Genomic DNA, 24360 nt, shown 5'->3' on the forward strand with positions numbered 1-24360 from the left:
ACTGTTAGGAGGCCTGTACATAACTCCCATTATGGTTTTTTTGCCTTTGTGGTTCCTCAACTCTACCCACACAGACTCCACATCATCTGACCCTATGTCGTTTAGTGCTATTGATTTAATTTCATTCCTAATTAACAAGGCAACCCCACCTCCTCTGCCCACCTCTCTGTCTTTTCGATAGGTTGTGAATCCCTGGATGTTTAAATGCCAGTCCTGAACACCCTGCAACCACGTCTCTGTGATGCCTACCACATCATACCTGCCAGTCACAATCTGGGCCACAAGCTCATCTACCTTGTTCCGTACACTCGCATTTAAATATAGCACCTTTAATTCTCTATTGACCGTCCCTTTTTGTTTTCTTAGTGTGGTGGACCTTGGTTTACTGAGCCGTTCCATACACTGTCATATTTTGTGGGATGGGGACTATCGTAACCTCTTCTGAGTTCTGTCTTTTTCTGCTTTTTTGTATTCCTAAGCAGCTACGCTTCCCATTGATTACTTCACCTCTTGGTTCCCTGACTTTCCCTTCCCCCCCAATCTCTAGTTTAAAGTCCTATTGACCACCCTATTTACTCTTTTCACCAGAACACTGGTCCCAGCTCGGTTCAGGTGGAGACCATCCCAACGGTATAGGTCCCCCCTGTCCCAAAACTGATGCCAGTGTCCCATGAAAAGGAACCCCTCTTTCCCACACCACTCTTTCAGCCACATGTTAACTTCCCTTATTCTTGCCTCCCTATGCCAATTTGCACGTGGCTCGGGCAGTAATCCGGAGATTATGACCCTTGAGGACCTGTTTTTTAATTTGAATCCTAGCTCTTTATAATCTCTAAACAGGTCCTCTTTTCTAGACTTGCCTATGTTGTTGGTACCGACATGGACCACAACAACTGGATCCTCCCCCTCCCTCTCCAGTATCCTTTCAAGCCGGTCAGAGATGTCCCGCACCCTAGCACCGGCAGGCAACATACCATGCGGGACTCTTTATCCTGCTCACAAAGGATACTATCTATCCCCCTGATAATAGAATCCCCTACAACTACAACTTGCCTATTTACTCCCTCCCCTTGAATAGCCTGCTGAACCATGGTGCCTTGGTCAGCTGACTCATCCTTCCTGCAGCCCTGTTCGCCATCCACACAGGGAGCAAGTGCCTCATACCTGTTGGTCAAGGGCTGATGCTCCTGAGTTCCTGACTGCTGGTTCCCTTTACCTGCCTGACTTGCTGACATCCTGCTGTCCCTGGCCACTGGCAGGATTTGAACTACTTACTCTGACAGGTGTAACTGCCTCCTGAAACACAGTGTCCAGGTAAGTCTCCCCCTCCCCGATGTGCCTCAGTGTTTGAAGCTCAGACTCCAGCTCATCAACTCTGAGCCGGAGCTCTTCGAGCAGCCAACACTTACTGCAGATGTGGTCTCTGCAGCTCGCAGTGGGATTTGCCAGCTCCCACATCAAGCAGCTCAAGCACATCACCTGACCAGCCATCACTAATTAATTAATTAGTTTAATTTAAGTTTACAAGTTTAGCTGTGGTTTTTTTTAAAATTTGGGGCAGATTTGCTATCAATCAATTTGCTATCACAGCTTCCCTCTGACGTCACTTTTGGAAAAAAAAACTGGAAAACAGGATGTTACCGTTAGGTTTTTATACTCACAGAGAATGCTCCTCCTCCTCCGAACGGCTCCCAAAATTAGGCCCGAAGAAAGAGAGAACAAAACAGTCGAGAAAAAGCACCTTCTCCCACTCTTCACCGAATTACCTCACTGCACCAAATTTCCAAATTCTCACTCTGTCTGTGTCTCACTCATTCAGGGTGTGTCTCCTTGACCAGCGCAATGCTTACTAAGTGCGTTTTCTGTCTATCTTTTATACAGACTTTAGGATGACTCACACTAAAACGTCAAAGAGAAGAATACAATGTGTACCTTTGTGCCCCTTAACAGGCCTCAGGTGATTGCCAGATAACTGCCTCTCAGCAATTAGGGTGGGGGCAGCTTCAGCTAATCAGACACTATTCTACACTGCACTTTTAACTGCAGAACAGCACAATTAGATTAACCACTTACCTTTCCTGGTTACCTCACTGCGCCAAATTACCAAATTCTCACTCTGTCTGTGTCTCACTCACTCAGGCTGTGTCTCCTTGACCAGCGCAATGCTTCACGGGCCGGAGAGTGGAGCTGCGTCCACAAAGATCAGCCATGATCTCATTGAATGGCGGAGCAGGCTCGAGGGGCCAGATGGCCTACTCCTGTTCCTAGTTGTTATGTATTGCTGTTTTATCCACCATGTTTAATTGATCATTGCTGTATGTGTTAAATTGATTATGCTCTGTCCCTGGTTACCTGTTATGTCTTAGGTTGGGGGACCTGTTTGAGGTGCGGTAGATGGGGGGAATGGGAGAGGGTGGGATGGAGGAACCAGGAGGAATGGATGCCGGTCAGTGTGAGTGCGGTTGTTTTTGAATCGGGGTGGTGGGGGAGGGGTGGTGAATGGGGTATTTAAGGCTTTTTATCAGAATTTGTACAGCTTCGGAGCCTTCAGTGGAGGATGAAGGTATGAGGCGGTTCTTGGACGGGCTGCAGCTCCCGACGGTGGAGGAGGGGAAGGTGCAGGGGTTGGGGGCGCTGATGGGGTTGAGGGAGGTAATGGATTGTGGGGGAAGGTCCCGGGCCTAGATGGGTTCCCGGCAGACCTTTATAAAAGGTTTGGTTTGGAATTGGGACACATATTAGTCAAGACGTATAATAAGCTCCCCTCACGCTGTCTCAGGATTCTATCTCGCTCATTTTAAAAAAGGATAAGGACCCAGAGCGGTGTGGATCCTACCGCCCGATTTTGTTGTTAAACGTGGTTGCAAAACTATTGGCGAAGGTGCTGTCGATGCGTGTGGAAGATTGTGTGCCGGGGGGATACGGGAGGAACAGACCGGGTTCGTGAAGGGGCGGCAGCTGTCGGCTAACAACAAAAAAAAGTACAGCACAGGAACAGGCCCTTCGGCCCTCCAAGCTTGTGCCGACCATGCTGCACGTCTAAACTAAAATCTTCTACACTTCCTGGATCCATATCCCTCATAGTGAAGAGATAGGCGAGATACTAAATGAATATTTTTTTGTCAGTATTCACTCAGGAAAAAGATAATGTTGTGGAGGAGAATGCTAAGCCCCAGGCTAATAGAATAGATGGCATTGAGGTACGTAGGGAAGAGGTGTTGGCGATTCTGGACAGGCTGAAAATAGATAAGTCCCCTGTGCCTGATGGGATTTATCCTAGGATTCTCTGGGATTGCTGGACCTTTGGCTTTGATTTTTAAGTCATCATTGGCTACAGGAATAGTGCCAGAGGACTGGAGGATAGCAAATGTGGTCCCTTTGTTCAAAAAGGGGAGCAGAGACAACCCCGGCAACTATAGACCGGTGAGCCTCACGTCTGTAGTGGGTAAAGTCTTGGAGGGGATTATAAGAGACAAGATTTATAATCATCTAGATAGGAATAATATGATCAGGGATAGTCAGCATGGCTTTGTGAAGGGTAGGTCATGCCTCACAAACCTTATCGAGTTCTTTGAGAAGGTGACTGAACAGGTAGACGAGGGTAGAGCAATTGATGTGGTGTATATGGATTTCAGCAAAGCGTTTGATAAGGTTCCCCACGGTAGGCTATTGCAGAAAATACGGAGGCTGGGGATTGAGGGTGATTTAGAGATGTGGATCAGAAATTGGCTAGCTGAAAGAAGACAGAGGGTGGTGGTTGATGGGAAATGTTCAGAATGGAGTACAGTCACAAGTGGAGTACCACAAGGATCTGTTCTGGGGCCGTTGCTGTTTGTCATTTTTATCAATGACCTAGAGGAAGGCGCAGAAGGGTGGGTGAGTAAATTTGCAGACGATACTAAAGTCGGTGGTGTTGTCGATAGTGTGGAAGGATGTAGCAGGTTACAGAGGGATATAGATAAGCTGCAGAGCTGGGCTGAGAGGTGGCAAATGGAGTTTAATGTAGAGAAGTGTGAGGTGATTCACTTTGGAAGGAATAACAGGAATGCGGAATATTTGGCTAATGGTAAAGTTCTTGAAAGTGTGGATGAGCAGAGGGATCTAGGTGTCCATGTACATAGATCCCTGAAAGTTGCCACCCAGGTTGATAGGGTTGTGAAGAAGGCCTATGGAGTGTTGGCCTTTATTGGCAGAGGGATTGAGTTCCGGAGTCAGGAGGTCATGTTGCAGCTGTACAGAACTCTGGTACGGCCGCATTTGGAGTTTGCGTACAGTTCTGGTCACCGCATTATAGGAAGGACGTGGAGGCTTTGGAGCGGGTGCAGAGGAGATTTACCAGGATGTTGCCTGGTATGGAGGGAAATTCTTATGAGGAAAGGTTGATGGACTTGAGGTTGTTTTCGTTGGAGAGAAGAAGGTTAAGAGGAGACTTAATAGAGGCATACAAAATGATCAGGGGGTTGGATAGGGTGGACAGTGAGAGCCTTCTCCCACGGATGGAAATGACTGGCACGAGGGGACATAGCTTTAAACTGAGGGGTAATAGATAGAGGACAGAGGTCAGAGGTAGGTTCTTTACGCAAAGAGTAGTGACGCCGTGGAATGCCCTACCTGCTACAGTAGTGAACTCGCCAACATTGAGGGCATTTAAAAGTTTATTGGATAAACATATGGATGATAATGGCATAGTGTAGGTTTGATGGCTGTTGTTTCGGTGCAACATCGTGGGCCGAAGGGCCTGTACTGCGCTGTATTGTTCTATGTTCTATGTTCTATGTTCTATTCCCATCCTATTCATGTATTTGTCAAGATGCCCCTTAAATGTCACTATCGTCACTGCTTCCACCACCTTCTCCGGCAGCGAGTTCCAGACACCCACTACCCGCTGTGTAAAGAACCTGCCTCGTACATCTCCTCTAAATCTTGCCCCTCACACCTTAAACCTATGCCCCCTAGTAATTGACCCCTCTACCCTGGGAAAAAGCCTCTGACTATCCACTCTGTCTATACCCCTCATAATTTTGTAGATCTCTATCAGGTTGCCCCTCAACCTCCGTCGTTCCAGTGAGAACAAACCAAGTTTATTCAACCGCTCCTCATAGCTAATGCCCTCCATACCAGGCAACATCCTGGTAAATCTCTTCTGCACCCTCTCTAAAGCCTCCACATCCTTCTGGTTGTGTGGCGACCAGAATTGAACACTATACCCCAAGTGTGGCCTAACTAAGGTTCTATACAGCTGCAACATGACTTGCCGATTATACTCAATGCCCCGGCCAATGAAGGGAAGCATGCCGTATGCCTGCTTGACTACCTTCTCCACCTGTGTTGCCCCTTTCAGTGACCTGTGGACCTGTACACCTAGAGCTCCCTGACTGTCTTTTGCTTTTCAAATTGGAGGGCTGTGACTAGTGGTGTTCCGCAGGGTTCAATGCTGGGACCTTTGCTGTTTGTAGTATATATAATGATTTGGAGGAAAATGTAACTGGTCTGATTAGAACATAGATTTACAGCGCAGTACAGGCCCTTCGGCCCTCGATGTTGCGCCGACCTGTGAAACCACTCTAAAGCCAATCTACACCCTTTTCGTCCATATATCTATCCAATGACCATTTGAATGCCCTTAGTGTTGGCGAATCCACTACAGCCTTAGAATAAAAGGGAGTCACTTTAGAACAGAGATGAGGAGAAATTTCTTCAGCCAGAGAGTGGTGGGTATGTGGAATTCATTGCAACAGAGGGCGGTGGAGGCCGTTGAGTGTCTTTAAGACAGAAGTTGATAAATTCTTGATTTCTCGAGGAATTAAGGGCTATGGAGAGAGAGCGGGTAAATGGAGTTGAAATCAGCCATGATTGAATGGTGGAGTGGACAAGACGGGCCGAATGGCCTTACTTCCACTCCTATGTCTTATGGTCTTATGGTCTTATGTTGCAGGCAGGGTATTCCACACCCTTACTACTCTCTGAGTAAAGAACCTACTTCTGACATCTGTTCTATATCTATCTCCCCTCAATTTAAAGCAATGTCCCCTCGTGCTAGACATCACCATCCGAGGAAGAAGGCTCTCACTGTCCACCCTATCTAATCCTCTGATCATCTTGTATGCCTCAATTAAGTCACCTCTTAACATTCTTCTCTCTAACAAAAACAGCCTCAAGTCCATCATCCTTTCCTCATAAGATCTTCCCTCCATACCAGGCATTCTGGTAAATCTCCTCTGCACCCTTTCCAATGCTTCCACATCCTTCCTATAAAGCGGCGACCAGAATTGCATGCAATACTCCAAATGCGTCCGCACCAGAGTTTTGTACAGCTGCAACATGACCTCATGACTCCGAAACTCAATCCCTCTACCAATAAAAGCTAACACACCGTACGCCTTCTTAACAACCCTCTCAACCTGGGTGCAACTTTCAGGGATCTATGTAAATGGACCCTGAAATCTCTCTGCTCATCCACGCTGCCAAGATTCTTACCATTAGCCCAGTACTCTGTCTTCCTGTTACTCCTTCCAAAATAAATCACCTCACACTTTCCTGCATTAAACTCCATTTGCCACCTCTCAGCCCAGCGCTGCAGCTTATCTATGTCCCTATGTAACTTGTAACATCCTTCCGCACTGTCCACAACTCCACCGACTTTAGTGTCATCTGCAAATTTACTCACCCATCCTTCTACGCCCTCCTCCAGGTCATTTATAAAAATAACAAACAGCAGTGGCCCCAAAACAGATCCTTGTGGTCCACCACTAGTAACTGGACTCCAGTCTGAACATTCCCCATCAACCACCACCCTTTGTCTTCTTCCAGCTAGCCAATTTCTGATCCAATCTGCTAAATCACCCTGAATCCCATGCCTCCGTATTTTCAGCAGTAGCCTACCATGGGGAACCTTATAAAACGCTTTACTGAAATCCATATACACCACATCAACTGCTTTACCCTCATCTTATCAAAGAACTCAATAAGATTTGTGAGGCACGACCTACCCTTCACAATACCGTGTTGACTATCTGTAATCAAATTAGTCCTTTCCAGATGATTATACATCCTATCTATTATAAACCTTTCCAAGATTTTTACCACAACAGAAGTAAGGCTCACTGGTCTATAGTTACCGGGGTTATCTCTACTCCCCTTCTTGAACAAGGGGACAACATTTGCTATCCTCCGGTCTTCTGGCACTATTCCTGTAGACAACAATGACTTTAGATCAAAGCCAGAGGCTCAGCAATCTCCTCCCTAGCTTCCCAGTGAATCCTAGGATAAATCCCACCCAGCCCAGGTGACCTATCTATTTTCACACTTTCCAGAATTGCTAACACCTTATGAACCTCAAGCCCTTCTAGTCTAGTAGCCTGAATCTCAGTATTCTCCTCGACAACATTGTCTTTTTCCTGTGTGAATACTGACCAAAAATATTCATTGAGCACCTCTCCTATCTCCTCGGACTCCAAGCACAACTTCCCACTACTGTCCTTGACTGGCCCTACTCTTACCCTAGTCATTCTTTTATTCCTGACATATCTAAAGAGAGCCTTAGGGTTATCCTTGATCCTACCTGCCAGAGACTTCTCATGTCCCCTCCTAGCTCTTCTTAGCTCTCTCTTTAGGTCCTTCCTAGCTAACTTGTAACTCTCGAGCGCCCTAACTGAACTTTCATATCTCATCTTTACATAAGCCTCCTTCTTATATACCTATCCCTTTCCATCACTAAAGTAAATGTAATCGAATTGTGGTCACCATCACCAAAGTGCTCACCTACCTCCAAATCTAACACCTGGCCTGGTTCATTACCCAGTACCAAATGCAATACGGCCTCGCCTCTCGTTGGCCTATCTACATACTGTGTCAGGAAACCCTCCTGCACACATTGGACAAAAACGGACCCATCTAAAGTACTCGAACTATAGCGTTTCCAGTCAATATTTGGAAAGTTAAAGTCCCCCATAACAACTACCCTGTTGCTTTCGCTCCCATCCAGAATCATCTTTGCAATCCTTACCTCTACATCTCTGGAACTTTTCGGAGACCTATAGAAAACCCCTAACAGGGTGACCTCTCCTTTCCTGTTCCTAACCTCAGCCCACACTACCTCAGTAGACGAGTCCTCAGCAAACTTCCTTTCTGCCACCGTAATACTGTCCTTGACTAACAATGCCACCCCTCCCCCTCTTTTACTACCTTCCCTGAGCTTACTGAACTATCTAAACCCCGGCACCTGCAACAACCATTCAACATTCCTGTCCCTGCTCTATCCATGTCTCCGAAATGGCCACAACATCGAAGTCCCAGGTACCAACCTATGCCGCAAGTTCACCCACCTTATTCCGGATGCTCCTGGCATTGAAGAAGACGCACTTTAAACCACCTTCCTGCCTGCCGGTACACTCCTGCATCTTTGAAACCTTATTCATGACCTCACTACTCTCAACCTCATGTATACTGGAGCTACAATTAAGTTTCCCAAGCCCCTGCTGAACTAGTTTAAACCCTCCCGGGTAGATGCAGGGAAGATGTTACCAATGATTGATGGTTGATGGGAAATGTTCAGACTGGAGTCCAGTTACTAGTGGTGTACCACAAGGTTCTGTTTTGGGACCACTGCTGTTTGTCATTTTTATAAATGACCTGGAGGAGGGCGTAGAAGGATGGGTGAGTAAATTTGCAGACGACACTAAAGTCGGTGGAGTTGTGGACAGTGCGGACGGATGTTCCAAGTTACAGAGGGACATAGATAAGCTGCAGCGCTGGGCTGAGAGGTGGCAAATGGAGTTTAATGCAGAAAAGTGTGAGGTGATTCATTTTGGAAGGAATAACAGGAAGACAGAGTACTGGGCTAATGGTAAGATTCTTGGCAGTGTGGATGAGCAGAGAGATCTCGGTGTCCATGTACATAGATCCCTGAAAGTTGCCACCCAGGTTGAGAGGGTTGTTAAGAAGGCATACCGTGTGTTAGCTTTTATTGGTAGAGGGATTGAGTTTCAGAGCCATGAGGTCATGTTGCAGCTGTACAAAACTCTGGTGCGGCCGCATTTGGAGTATTGCGTGCAATTCTGGTCGCCGCATTATAGGAAGGATGTGGAAGCATTGGAAAGGGTGCAGAGGAGATTTACTAGAATGTTGCCTCGTATGGAGGGAAGATCTTATGAGGAAAGGCTGAGGGACTTGAGGCTGTTTTTGTTAGAGAGAAGAAGGTTAAGAGGTGACATAATTGAGGCATACAAGATGATCAGAGGATTAGATAGGGTGGACAGTGAGCGCCTTCTTCCTCGGATGGTGATGTCTAGCACGAGGGGACATAGCTTTAAATTGAGGGGAGATAGATATAAGACAGATGTCAGAGGTAGGTTCTTTACTCAGAGAGTAGTAAGGGCGTGGAATGCCCTGCCGGCAACAGTAGTGGACTCGCCAACACTAAGGGCTTTCAAATGGTCATTGGATAGACATATGGACGATAAGGGAATAGTGGAGATGGGCTTTTGAGTGGTTTCACAGGTCAGCGCAACATCGAAGGCCGAAGGGCCTGTACTGCGCTGTAATGTTCTATGTTCTATGCTCTATGTTCTAATGATAGGTGTGTCCTGAACCAGGGGTCACAGCCTGAGGATGCAGGGTAAACCATTTTGGACAGAGATAAGGAGACTCTTCTTCACACAAAGAGTGGTGAGCCTGTGGAATTCATTACCACAGGAAGTAGTTGATGCTAAACTTTGAATATATTCAAGAGCGGCTGGGTATAGCACTTGGGGAGAATGGGATCAAAGACTATGGGGAGAAAGCAGAATTAGGCTATTGAGTTGGATGATCAGCCATGATCGTGATGAATGGCGGAGGAGGCTCGAGGGGCCAAAAGGCCTCCTCCTGCTCCTATCTTCTATGTATCTATGGATCTATGTATCAGAGATCAAATCGTTTTTGGCATCACAGACGAGATACTCAGAACGTTTATTAAGGCAAAAAGATGTAAAATTCGAAGATGCTATTGAAATGTGTCGAGTGAATGAAACATCTAAAAATCAGTACTCTGAAATTCTGATTAAAGAAAAGGGCACGAAAATGCACCTCGAGGCCGACTGCGTTGGATCTGTGGCGCAGTTCAGAAAAATGCACGTTTCGAGCGGCAACCATAATGCAAACTCGACCCGCACATGCGCACCTCAACAAACTACGCGATTTGGATGAAGACCATTCTGCGCATGCGCAAAAAACATTTGCGTGTGACGAAAGCAACGTCATGACGTGTGGATGTTGTGGACACGCCCACCCACATAAAAATACCCAGCACATGGAAATATTTGCTCCAACTCTTGCAAACTGAATCACTTTGCTGTTTAATGCAGAACTGCACTAAAAGGGACACAGTTTAAATCTTCAAACTTAATGAAGACACACATTTTTTTTTAAATAAAATATTTTATTGAAAATTTTTGGTCAACCAACACAGTACATTGTGCATCCTTTACACAATATTATAACAACACAAATAACAATGACCTATTTTATAAACAGAAAATGAATAAATAATAAATAACAAAAATGAAAACTAACCCTAATTGGCAACTGCCTTATCACAAGTAACACTCTCCAAAAATATAATTTAACAGTCCAATATATAATTATCTGTAGCAACGACCTATACATATTATACAGTATATATTAACAACCCTGTGAGTCCTTCTGGTTCCTCCCCCCCCCCCCCCCCCCCCCCCCCCATCCTGGGCTGCTGCTGCTGCCTTTTTTCCATTCCATCTATCTTTCTGCGAGGTATTCGACGAACGGTTGCCACCGCCTGGTGAACCCTTGAGCCGACCCCCTTAGAACGAACTTAATCCGCTCTAACTTTATAAACCCTGCCATGTCATTTATCCAGGTCTCCACCCCCGGGGACTTGGCTTCTTTCCACATTAGCAATATCCTGCGCCGGGCTACTCGGGACGCAAAGGCCAAAACATCGGCCTCTCTCGCCTCCTGCACTCCCGGCTCTTGTGCAACCCCAAATATAGCCAACCCCCAGCTTGGTTCGACCGGGACCCCCACTACTTTTGAAAGCACCTTTGTCACCCCCATCCAAAACCCCTGTAGTGCCGGGCATGACCAAAACATATGGGTATGATTCGCTGGGCTTATCGAGCACCTCGCACACCTATCCTCCACCCCAAAAAATTTACTGAGCCGTGCTCCAGTCATATGCGCCCTGTGTAATACCTTAAACTGAATCAGGCTTAGCCTGGCACACGAGGACGACGTGTTTACCCTGCTTAGGGCATCTGCCCACAGCCCCTCCTCGATCTCCTCCCCCAGCTCTTCTTCCCATTTCCCTTTTAGTTCATCTACCATAGTCTCCCCTTCGTCCCTCATTTCCCTATATATATCTGACACCTTACCATCCCCCACCCATGTCTTTGAGATCACTCTGTCCTGCACCTCTTGTGTCGGGAGCTGCGGGAATCCCCTCACCTGTTGCCTCGCAAAAGCCCTCAGTTGCATATACCTGAATGCATTCCCTTGGGGCAACCCATATTTCTCGGTCAGCGCTCCCAGACTCGCGAACTTCCCATCCACAAACAGATCTTTCAGTTGCGTTATTCCTGCTCTTTGCCACATTCCATATCCCCCATCCATTCCCCCCCGGGGCAAACCTATGGTTGTTTCTTATCGGGGACCCCCCCAAGGCTCCAGTCTTTCCCCTATGCCGTCTCCACTGTCCCCAAATCTTCAATGTAGCCACCACCACCGGGCTTGTGGTGTAGTTCCTCGGTGAGAACGGCAATGGGGCTGTCACCATAGCCTGTAGGCTAGTCCCCCTATAGGACGCCCTCTCTAATCTCTTCCACGCCGCTCCCTCCTCCTCTCCCATCCACTTACTCACCATTGAAATATTAGCGGCCCAATAATACTCACTTAGGCTCGGTAGTGCCAGCCCCCCCCTATCCCTGCTACGCTGTAAGAATCCCTTCCTCACTCTCGGGGTCTTCCCGGCCCACACAAAACCCATGATGCTCTTTTCAATCCTTTTAAAAAAAGCCTTCGTAATCACCACCGGGAGGCACTGAAACACAAAGAGGAATCTCGGGAGGACCACCATCTTAACCGCCTGCACCCTCCCTGCCAGTGACAGGGATACCATATCCCATCTCTTGAAATCCTCCTCCATCTGTTCCACCAACCGCGTTAAATTTAACCTATGCAATGTGCCCCAATTCTTAGCTATCTGGATCCCCAGGTAACGAAAGACCCTTGTTACCTCCCTCAACGGTAGGTCCTCTATTTCTCTACTCTGCTCCCCTGGATGCACCACAAACAACTCACTTTTCCCCATGTTCAATTTATACCCTGAAAAATCCCCAAACTCCCCAAGTATCCGCATTATTTCTGGCATCCCCTCCGCCGGGTCCGCCACGTATAGTAGCAAATCGTCCGCATACAAAGATACCCGGTGCTCTTCTCCTCCCCTAAGTACTCCCCTCCACTTCTTGGAACCCCTCAACGCTATCGCCAGGGGCTCAATCGCCAGTGCAAACAATAATGGGGACAGAGGGCATCCCTGCCTTGTCCCTCTATGGAGCCGAAAATATGCAGATCCCCGTCCATTCGTGACCACGCTCGCCACTGGGGCCCTATACAACAGCTGCACCCATCTAACATACCCCTCTCCAAAACCAAATCTCCTCAACACCTCCCACAAATAATCCCACTCCACTCTATCAAATGCTTTCTCGGCATCCATCGCCACTACTATCTCCGTTTCCCCCTCTGGTGGGGCCATCATCATTACCCCTAACAACCTCCGTATATTCGTGTTCAGCTGTCTCCCCTTCACAAACCCAGTTTGGTCCTCGTGGACCACCCCCGGGACACATTCCTCTATTCTCATTGCCATTACCTTGGCCAGGATCTTGGCATCTACATTTAGGAGGGAAATAGGTCTATAGGACCCGCATTGTAGCGGGTCCTTTTCCTTCTTTAAGAGAAGCGATATCGTTGCTTCAGACATAGTCGGGGGCAGTTGTCCCCTTTACTTTGCCTCATTAAAGGTCCTCGTCAGTACCGGGGCGAGCAAGTCCACATATTTTCTATCGAATTCGACTGGGAATCCGTCCGGTCCCGGGGCCTTTCCCGCCTGCATGCTCCTAATTCCTTTCACCACTTCTTCTACCTCGATCTGTGCTCCCAGTCCCACCCTTTCCTGCTCTTCCACCTTGGGAAATTCCAGCCGATCCAAGAAGCCCATCATTCTCTCCCTCCCATCCGGGGGTTGAGCTTCATATAATTTTTTATAAAATGTCTTGAACACTCCATTCACTCTCTCCGCTCCCCGCTCCATCTCTCCTTCCTCATCCCTCACTCCCCCTATTTCCCTCGCTGCTCCCCTTTTCCTCAATTGGTGTGCCAGCAACCTGCTCGCCTTCTCCCCATATTCGTACTGTACACCCTGTGCCTTCCTCCATTGTGCCTCTGCAGTGCCCGGAGTCAGCAAGTCAAATTCTACATGTAGCCTTTGCCTTTCCCTGTACAGTCCCTCCTCCGGTGCTTCCGCATATTGTCTGTCCACCCTCAAAAGTTCTTGCAGCAACCGCTCCCGTTCCTTACTCTCCTGCTTCCCTTTATGTGCCCTTATTGATATCAGCTCCCCTCTAACCACCGCCTTCAACGCCTCCCAGACCACTCCCACCTGGACCTCCCCATTATCATTGAGTTCCAAGTACTTTTCAATGCACCCCCTCACCCTTAGACACACACCCTCATCTGCCATTAGTCCCATGTCCATTCTCCAGGGTGGGCGCCCTCCTGTTTCCTCCCCTCTCTCCAAGTCTACCCAGTGTGGAGCGTGATCCGAAATGGCTATAGCCGTATACTCCGTTCCCCTCACCTTCGGGATCAATGCCCTTCCCAGCACAAAAAAGTCTATTCGCGAGTAGACTTTATGGACATAGGAGAAAAACGAGAACTCCTTACTCCTAGGTCTGCTAAATCTCCACGGGTCTACACCTCCCATCTGCTCCATAAAATCTTTAAGTACCTTGGCTGCTGCCGGCCTCCTTCCAGTCCTGGACTTCGACCTATCCAGCCCTGGTTCCAACACCGTATTAAAATCTCCCCCCATTATCAGCTTTCCCATCTCTAGGTCCGGAATGCGTCCTAGCATCCGCCTCATAAAATTGGCATCATCCCAGTTCGGGGCATATACGTTTACCAAAACCACCGTCTTCCCCTGTAGTTTGCCACTCACCATCACGTATCTGCCCCCGTTATCCGCCACTATAGTCTTTGCCTCGAACATTACCCGCTTCCCCACTAATATAGCCACCCCCTTGTTTTTCGCATCTAGCCCCGAATGGAACACCTGCCCCACCCATGCTTTGCGTAGCCTAACCTGGTCTATCAGTTTCAGGTGCGTTTCCTGTAACATAACCACATCTGCCTTAAGTTTCTTAAGGTGTGCGAGTACCCGTGCCCTCTTTATCGGCCCGTTCAGCCCTCTCACGTTCCACGTGATCAGCCGGGTTGGGGGGCTTCCTACCCCCCCCCCCCCCCTTGTCGATTAGCCATCACCTTTTTCCAGCTCCTCACCCGGTTCCCACGCAGCTGTATCTCCCCCAGGTGGTGCCCCCCCCGCCCATCCTCTCCCATACCAGCTCCCCCCTCTCCCCAGCAGCAGCAACCCAGTAATTCCCCCCTCCCACCCCCCCCGCTAGATCCCCCGCTAGCGTAATTACTCCCCCCATGTTGCTCCCAGAAGTCAGCAAACTCTGGCCGACCTCGGCTTCCCCCCGTGACCTCGGCTCGCACCGTGCGACGCCCCCTCCTTCCTGCTTCTCTATTCCCGCCATGGTTATCATAGCGCGGGAACCAAGCCCGCGCTTCTCCCTTGGCCCCGCCCCCAATGGCCAACGCCCCATCTCCTCCACCTCCCCATCTCCCCCCATCACCACCTGTGGGAGAGAGAAAAGTTACCACATCGCAGGATTAGTACATAAAACTCCTCTTTCCCCCCTTTTTAACCCCCCTCTTTGCCCCCCACATTCGCCCCACCACTTTGTTCAAATGTTCTTTTTAATAACCCGCTCATTCCAGTTTTTCTTCCACAATAAAAGTCCACGCTTCACCCGCCGTCTCAAAGTAGTGGTGCCTCCCTCGATATGTGGCCCACAGTCTTGCCGGTTGCAGCATTCCAAATTTTATCTTCTTTTTATGAAGCACCGCCTTGGCCCGATTAAAGCTCGCCCTCCTTCTCGCCACCTCCGCACTCCAGTCTTGATAAACGCGGATCACCGCGTTCTCCCATTTACTGCTCCTAGTTTTCTTTGCCCATCTAAGGACCATTTCTCTATCCTTAAAACGGAGGAATCTCACCACTATGGCTCTGGGAATTTCTCCTGCTCTCGGTCCTCGCGCCATCACTCAGTATGCTCCCTCCACCCCCAACGGACCCGCCGGGGCCTCTGCTCCCATCAACGAGTGCAGCATCGTGCTCACATATGCCCCGACGTCCGCTCCCTCCACACCTTCAGGAAGACCAAGAATCCTTAGGTTGTTCCTCCTTGCGTTGTTCTCCAGTGCCTCCAACCTTTCCACACATTGTTTCTGATGTGCCTCATGCGTCTCCGTCTTCACCACCAGGCCCTGTATGTCGTCCTCATTCTCGGCTGCCTTTGCCTTCACGACCCGAAGCTCCCGCTCCTGGGTCTTTTGTTCCTCCTTTAGCCCTTCAATCGCCTATAGTATCGGGGCCAACAGCTCTTTCTTCATTTCCTTTTTGAGCTCTTCCACACAGCATTTCAAGAACTCTTGTTGTTCAGGGCCCCATGTTAAACTGCCACCTTCCGACGCCATCTTGGTTTTTGCTTGCCTTCCTTGCCGCTGTTCTAAAGGATCCACTGCAATCCGGCCACTTTCTCCTCCTTTTTTCATCCGTATCCAGGGGGGATTCCCTTCTGGTTTACCGCACAGTGTTTTTAGCCGTCAAAATTGCCGTTGGGGCTCCTATCAAGAGCCCAAAAGTCCGTTTCACCGGGAGCTGCCGAAACGTGCGACTCAGCTGGTCATCGCCGCACCCGGAAGTCTAATGAAGACACACATGAATAGACGAAGTGTTAATACAAGTGGAGATGCCTCCAAAATTGACAACACTAATAATGATATAAATGCTGATAGTCTAGAAGATTCCTTCTTTGTGGGAATTATTGAGAAGTTCCACACAACTGTGAAGCGCACTTCCAATCCACAAATAGTACAATCGATTAATACGGAATCTGAATGGAACACACCGTTACAAGTCAATGGTTCCGAGATTGTGTTCAAGTTGGACACTGGAGCTTCTGCAAATTTGATAAACACTCATAATTTATCACAACTTTGTCATAGTCCTAAAATTCCGAAAACTGACTGCCAGTTACGTGACTACAATGGTAACACAATTACTTCTTTAGGGTCATTCTATCTCTTAGTGACAAACAACGACACTGTGATATCCTTGAGGTTCAAGATTGTTGAAGCCAATAGATTTTCACTACTAGGTGCACAAGCCTGTGATGATTTACAGCTTGTGAAAAGAATCTCTAACACCAGCAAACCTCTTCCACCTGTGCAGAAAGATATTGAAAGCATCCTCACTAAATTTCCTCAGGTATTTGAAGGTTCAATACAAGATTCAACTGAAAGCGAATGCTTAACCCTCCAAGAAGAGTTCCTGCTCCGTTACGTGACCGTCTCAAGCAAGAACTGGAACACATGCAGCACCTTGGAATTATTTCCAAGATCGCAGAACATACCGATTGGGTCAGCTCGATGGTGTGCGTTAAGAAACCCAATGGAGGGACCTCTGGTGGCGGCCATGGAGTGACTGGTCGCACATGGCTACCGCTCGTGGCGGTCTTTTTGTGGCCTTTTCCCCGGCTTGCAGTTGGAATTGTGAAGGAAAAAGGTGTAGGAGTGTGAGCAGGGGAGATTGACCGCCTAGTTTATGGAGCTGCGGACCAGAAGTGCCCGAAAAAGAGGAAATCAGTTGGTTGGAGTGGGTGTGGTGCTGGCAATGCACGCGGAGGTGGCGGAGGGGCAGGGGTCGGCCCTTCCGACTCTGTGGTCGACGGAGCAGCTGGTGAGCTTCTTGAACACGAAGTTCACACAGCAACGGAAGGAAAGTTTGGAGGACCTGGCCCGGGCGGTGGACTCGATCCAGGCGGTGGTTAATTGCGTTGACATGAGACTGGTAGCCCAGGGGTAGGTGATCCAGAAGTTGAAGGAGCAGGCGGGGGAGCATTAGGAATAGTCCACCTCGGTGGCAGCATAGATGGGACTGATGCGGGACCAGCAGAAGCGGCTGCAGGAGAAGATGGAGGAATTGGAGAACCGATCACGCAGACAGAACATTCGGATTGTAGGTCTGCCGGAGGGGTGTGAAGGAGCGGATGCTGGTGCGTACGTGAGGAAGATGCTTGAGAAGCTGCTTGGGAAGTTGCGTGAGCCAAGGGGGCGAGCCACCGAGGTTGATGGTGGTGGGGTTGCATCGGTTCTTTGATAAGGAGCGTATCATGAGGTGGGCCAGGCAGACGAGGCCTTGAGCCTGGGAAGGTGGTGAGATCCGTGTATACCAGAACCTGGGTGCTCAGAGCTGGATAAGAGGAGGGCGAGCTTCAACAAGGTTAAGGTGGTATTATGGGCCAGGGTTTAGAGAACCCAAATGTGTATCATGGAGTTCACCTGACCCACAACTTTTAATAGATTGTGGTTATGGGGAGCACACGAGCCTACCTTATAGGTGTGATGTAACAGAGATTTACAGTACTTTTAAATTAAAACAATGTTTATTTATGAAACCAGTCAACACTTTATAAACCCACAGTAAACATCTTAACAACTATCAACACCAATAAATCCCCCAAAGAACACAGTACCCTATAAGTAACTCTTAATCTTTCCTTGCAACATCCATAAGATAGAAAAAAAGAACGCTTTGTACAGAAAGACATGAGGTTTAACTTTGCTACTGAGACATGTACCACTTTAAAATCCCCAAATGAGCTGAAGTCAGTCTGTTGTCTGCAGAGAGAGATCCTAACAGCTGCTTGCCTTGCCTGCAGCTATCCAGCTCTCAAATCGAAACGAAAACACACCCGGTAGCTGCAAGTACAAAGCGAAAGTATAAGCCGACAGACAGCCCAGCTACACCCACACTCTGACATCACTGCAGTAATAAACACCCATTTCTTAAAGGTACACCCACTATCGCTATTCTATAAAAACACCCATTTCTTAAAGGTACTCTCACATGACACATCCCCCCAAGAAAAAAAAATAAACCATCAACTTTAAGATGGTTTCATTTTTCACCTTTCTACTTTCCTTTACGAACTATGGACTGAACAATGAAATACGTTTTTTTTTAACAAAACAAAACACGCAAACATTTAATAATAACGTAGTCCATTTTTGTTCTTCTTCCTCCAACTGGAATCCTTCTCGATTGACAGTCTCTTTGGACAAGAAGGTCTCTGCACGATCCATCCATTTCTCTACGCCTCAGCATTTCTCTTTAAAGTCAGATACTTTAATTCAATCTGATCACAGAGTCCCTTGTAATTCTCCAACACAGGAGCATTGGTATCACAGCTTTTATGGGCAGCACGGTAGCACAAGTGGCTAGCACTGTGGCTTCACAGCGCCAGGGTCCCGGGTTCGATTCCCTGCTGGGTCACTGTCTGTGTGGAGTCTGCACGTTCTCCCCGTGTGTGCGTGGGTTTCCTCCGGGTGCTCCGGTTTCCTCCCACAGTCCAAAGACGTGCAGGTTAGGTGGATTGGCCATGATAAATTGCCCTTAGTGACCAAAACGGTTAGGAAGGGTTGTTGGGTTACGGGGATAGGGTGGAAATGAGGGCTTAAATGGGTCGGTGCAGACTCGATGGGCCGAATGGCCTCCTTCTGCACTGTATGTTCTATGTTCTATGTTCTATGTTTAGGACTTCAATTGCCTGTTGAAACTCCGCTGTCCACTGAAATTTTCGACGTTTCTTCAACAAGTCCATCAATGGAGCAGCCACGCTACAAAAATTTGGTACAAATGTTGATCAAATCCACTCATGCCAAGAAATCGCATTATTTCATTTGTGTCGAGGGTATTGGAACCTCCTCAATAACTTTTGTTTTCACATCCCGTGCGACCATTCGACTCTGTCCGATTGTATGGTCAAGGAAAGTGATTTGGGCTTTTCCAAATTCACATTTGGCTCAGTTTATCACCAAACCCGACTCCTGAAGTCGATCGAATAACTCCATCAGATGTTTTAAATGTCCTGTCCATGTCTGGCTGAAAATTACCAGATCGTCGATCTATACCGCACAATTGGGTAATCCTGAAACAACTTTGTTAGTTAACCGTTGAAATGTGGCTGGGGCGTTTTTCATGCCAAATGGCATAACTTTGAATTGGTATATACCATCTGGAGTCACAAAAGCTGAAATCTCCTTCGCCCTTTCGGATAAAGGTACCTGCCAGTAACCTTTAAGTAAATCCAGTTTGGAAATAAAAGCTGATTGTCCCACTTTCTCAATGCAATCCTCCAAATGTGGGATAGGATAAGAGTCTGTTCTTGTAACTGCATTAACCTTTCTCTTGTCACTGGGTACCATCACGATTCGTGAGCTCCATTGGCTGCAACCCCCTTCAATTATGCCATTTCTAAGCATTCTTTCAATCTCTTTGTTAACCTGTGCCAATTTTAAAGGGTAAAGCCTATATGGATGTTGTTTGATTGGAACAGCATTTCCCACATCTACATCATGTATAGCCATTTTAGTACTTCCCAATTTATCTCTACAAACTTGCCCATGTGATATCAATAACTCTTTCAGGTCAGTCCGTTTTTCCTCTGGAAGTAACTCAACAATTTATCCAATTTTTAAGAACATCCTTGTTTTCCAATTTAATTTGAGGTATGTCAAACTCAAAGTCATCTGGATTTGGTTCGTCACTTTGAGTTAGAATCATTAAAATCTCCTTCTTTTTCTCTCCTTCCCTTTCAAAGTACCTTTTAAGCATGTTCACATGACACACTTGGTGAGTTTTCCTTCGATCTGGAGTTCTTACCACATAATTCACCTCACTTAATTTCCTTTCAATCTGATAAGGTCCACAAAACCTTGCTTTTAAAGGTTCACCTACCACTGGTAACAATACTAAAACTTTATCTCCACTGGCAAAACTACAAACTTTTTCTTTCTTGTCTGCTACCCGTTTCATCACATTTCATGCAACTTTCAAATGTTGCCTAGCCAATTCACCTGCTCTATTTAATTGTGCCCTAAAATTTGACACGTAATCCAATAATGTAAGTTCCGATTTCTCGCTCAATTTTTCCTTAATCAATTTAAGTAGTCCTCTTACCTCATGACCAAAAATTAATTCACAAGGACTGAATTTGGTTGACTCATTAGGTGCATCCCTAATTGCAAACAGTACGAATGAAATTCCTTTATCCCAATCCTCTAGATAATCTTGACAATAAGCCCTCAACATTGTCATTAATGTCTGATGCCACCTTTCTAACGCTCCCTGCGATTCTGGATGGAACGCAGTTGATTTAAATTGTTTTATTCCTAAGCTATCCATAACCTCTTTGAATAACCTTGAGGTAAAATTTGATCCTTGATCCGCGTGTTTTTCTGTGGGTAGTCCATATCTAGTAAAGAATTCAAGTAACTCCTCCACTGTCTTTTTAGCTGTAATATTACGTACAGGAATGGCCTCTGGAAACCTAGTAGACACATCCATTATAGTCAAAAGATATTGATTCCCACTTTTCGTTTTAGGAAACGGTCCTATGCAATCAATTAAGACCCTTGTAAAAGGTTCCTCAAATGCTGGTATGGGTACTGAGGGGGCTGGTTTTATCACTGCTTGAGGTTTCCCTATCACTTGACATGTGTGACATGATCGACAAAATTTAACTACATCTTTATGTAGTCCAGGCCAATAAAAATGTTTTTGTATTTTACACCGCCCCCACACACAACCATCCCGACTTTTCTTCCAATCACCATTCTATGAATCATAGAATCACTGTGTCCCTACAGTGCAGAAGGAGGGCATTCGGTCCATCTAGTCTGCACAGACCCTCCGAAAGAGCACTCCCCTCGGCCCACTCAAGGGGCGAAATTCTCCGTAATCGGCATGATGTCCGCCGACCGGCGCCAAAAACGGCGCAAATCAGTCCGGCATCGCGCCGCCCCAAAGGTGCGGAATACTCCGCATCTTGACCGGCTGAGCCCTTACCTTGAGGGGTTAGGCCCGTGCCGGACTGACTTCCGCCCTGCCAGCTGGCGGGAAAGGCCTTTGGTGCCCCGCCAGCTGGCGCGAAAATGACATTGCCGGGCGGCGCATGCGCAGGAGCGTCATTGGCCACTCACGGCATCCCCGCGCATGCGCAATGGAGGGGGTCTCTTCTGCCTCTGCCATGGTGGAGACCGTGGCGAAGGCGGAAGGGAAAGAGTGCCCCCACGGCACAGGCCCGCCCGCGGATCGGTGGGCCCCGATCGCGGGCCAGGCCACCGTGGAGCCCCCCCCCCGGGCCAGATCCCCCCGCGCCCAGGACCCTGGAGCCCGCCTTGTCCCGCCGGTAAGAGAGGTGGTTTAATCCACGCCAGCGGGACAGGCATTCTAGCAGCGGGACTTCGGCCCATCCGGGCCGGAGAATCGCCGGGGGGGGGGGGGGCGCCACCAACCGGCGAGGCGTGATTCCCGCCCCTGCCGAATCTCCGGTGCTGGAGAATTCGGCAACCGGCGGGGGCAGGATTCACGCCAGCCCCCGGCGATTCTCCGACCCGGCGGGGGGGTTGGAGAATCTCGCCCAAGATCTTTCCTGAGGGATATGGACAGGGTGAATAATGTGAAACTCTTCCCTCTCAAGATTAAATCAAGAACTAAAGGGCACAGATTTAAAATAATGCGCAAAAGGAGTAGAAGTGCTATGAAGGACAATAACTTTCACCAGGAGGGTGGCTGGAGTATGTAATGCACTTCCTGAGAGGGTGGAAGAGCAGGTTTGATACTTTCCCCTCCAGCCACTCCCACATTAACTTTCTCCCCAGTTCTATCCTGATAATAGAACCCTTTACAATAGTAAACGTCACATCCATTTCCCACAATCCCTGGCCTCAATAACAGTCACCCACTCTCACCCCCTGGTAATCATCATTTCCACTTGCACAGCCTAGTGATATCAGCTGTGCTCCCACTCTCTCTCTCTCTCTGTTAATATCACTCTATGTGTCGGTCTTTGTTATTCTCTCTCTAACCCCTTGGTCATTCTCCCTCTCTATTTTTTACTCATATTGTAGACATTGCTAACAAGGTGCTGTTAGCCCTGTTCACGGTGGAGATGGTCTTGAAGATGTACAGTCTTGGCCTCCAGGCCTACTTTGTGTCTCTGTTTAATCGATTTGACTGCTTTGTGGTGTGTGCTGGGATCCTGGAGACTATTCTGGTGGAAGTGAGGGTAATGTCCCCTCTAGGAATCTCTGTCCTCCGATGTATCCGACTCCTGAGGATCTTCAAAATCACCAGGTATGGTTTGTGGGAAGTTTGAAGTCAACAAACACTAAGTCAACCAGTTCTGGGTGCCATACTGAGGAAGGATGTGAAGATATTGGAGATAGTACAGGGTAGATTCACAAGAATGATTCCAGGAGTAAAGAACTGTAGCTGTGAGGATAGATTAGAGTGGGACTGTTTTCCCTGGAGAAAAGAAGGCTGAGAATAGACTTGATAGAAGTATTCAAGATCCTGAGGGGTATGGACAGGGTAAATAGTGAGAAACTGTTCCCAATCAATAGAGCTTCAAGAACTAGAGGGCACAGATTTAAGATAATGGGTAAAAGGAATAAAAGGGATGTGAAGAAAAGCTTTTTCTCCCAGAGGGTGGTTGGAGTCTGAAACAAATGTCCTGAGGGGTGTTGGATTCAGGTTTGATTGACGTATTCAAAAGGGAATTGGATTGCTAACTGAAAAGACAGAGAATGTGCAAGGTTATGGTGTATGACACCCTGGGCTAGTGTGTGGTCAATTGTAACTCCACATGTCCCGGAGTCTCAACAGAAGTGAATTAACTAGTAATTCGTAAAATAATTCCCAAAATCTTTGGCTCTTGGCTGCCCAATAATTTACAGTTACCAGGTTTGTAAGCTAAAACACAATTACTGTTTCTTTATAACACAAATAAAGATGAGATATGCAGTAATTACAATGGAATAATGGCAAGCTAGCCTACTATCCCCTTTTTTCAGTCACACCCTCTACAAGCTAGATAAACAGAGGAGAGGAAAGGGGTAAAAATAATAAGGATTAAGGTAAAAGGATAAGAGTTCTGGTTTTTTATGTTGAAGGGGTATTTTACAGTAACTTCATTACAGTTTTAATGTATGCCTACTTGTTACACTCATAAAGATTATGAATTATTTGTAGCAGGCTTTCCTCCCAGCATGCTGATTGATTGAAGCCACTGGTGTACAGTTGATGGTGCTCTTCTTGCTGAAACATTCATTTAGTATTCACAGGCAGTAGTATTCCTTCTGGAGAGACACATTCACATTTATTAAACTGGGCCTTCAACTCAAAGGTCAACCTTTGAGTCTACTTCTCTCTTAAGACTCTTGGTCTCGCATCAAACCCAACTTCCAGCCTGAATTTTAATCTCAATCCTTTGCAGTTTCACTAAAATGACATCCAGCCTTGCTGGGAGGAGAAGAGTTCTTACACTAGATTTTTAGAGAGATTTCATCATAGAGTACTGCGTTGCCACTTCCAGTGACCTGTGGACCTGTACACCCAGGTCCCTCTGCCTGTCAATAGTCTTAAGGGTTCTTCCATTTACTGTATATTTACCACATGTATTAGACCTTCTGAAATGCATTACCTCACATTTGTCCGCATGAGAGAGATTACTTTCATAGAACATCGAACAATACAGCGCAGTACAGGCCCTTCGGCCCACGATGTTGCACCGAAACAAAAGCCATCTAACCTACACTATGCCATTATCATCCATATGTTTATCCAATAAACTTTTAAATGCCCTCAATGTTGGCGAGTTCACTACTGTAGCAGGTAGGGCATTCCACGGCCTCACTACTCTTTGCGTAAAGAACCTACCTCTGACCTCTGTCCTATATATATTACCCCTCAGTTTAAAGTTGTGTCCCCTCGTGCCAGCCATTTCCATCCGCGGGAGAAGGCTCTCACTGTCCACCCTATCCAACCCCCTGATCATTTTGTATGCCTCTATTAAGTCTCCTCTTAACCTTCTTCTCTCCAACGAAAACAACCTCAAGTCCATCAGCCTTTCCTCATAAGATTTTCCCTCCATA

At 47.4% G+C, this 24360-nt stretch overlaps 1 protein-coding gene across 12 annotated transcripts in view; it reads left to right on the forward strand.

Moving 5' to 3' along the window:
* LOC140393996 (voltage-dependent L-type calcium channel subunit alpha-1S-like) overlaps positions 1-24360 on the forward strand; it is an 804045-nt gene that overhangs the window by 148059 nt on the left and 631626 nt on the right. For 11 of the 12 annotated variants that reach the window (XM_072480735.1, XM_072480727.1, XM_072480737.1 and 8 more), the window contains exon 8: positions 22336-22561. The exons of the other annotated variant lie outside the window; for it this stretch is intronic. In XM_072480735.1, the coding sequence (XP_072336836.1) occupies positions 22336-22561 (226 nt within the window). The remainder of the gene's footprint in view (positions 1-22335; positions 22562-24360) is intronic. 12 annotated transcript variants of the gene reach the window in all.

Source organism: Scyliorhinus torazame, chromosome 17 (assembly GCF_047496885.1).
Source record: "Scyliorhinus torazame isolate Kashiwa2021f chromosome 17, sScyTor2.1, whole genome shotgun sequence".
Lineage (NCBI taxonomy): Eukaryota > Metazoa > Chordata > Chondrichthyes > Carcharhiniformes > Scyliorhinidae > Scyliorhinus > Scyliorhinus torazame.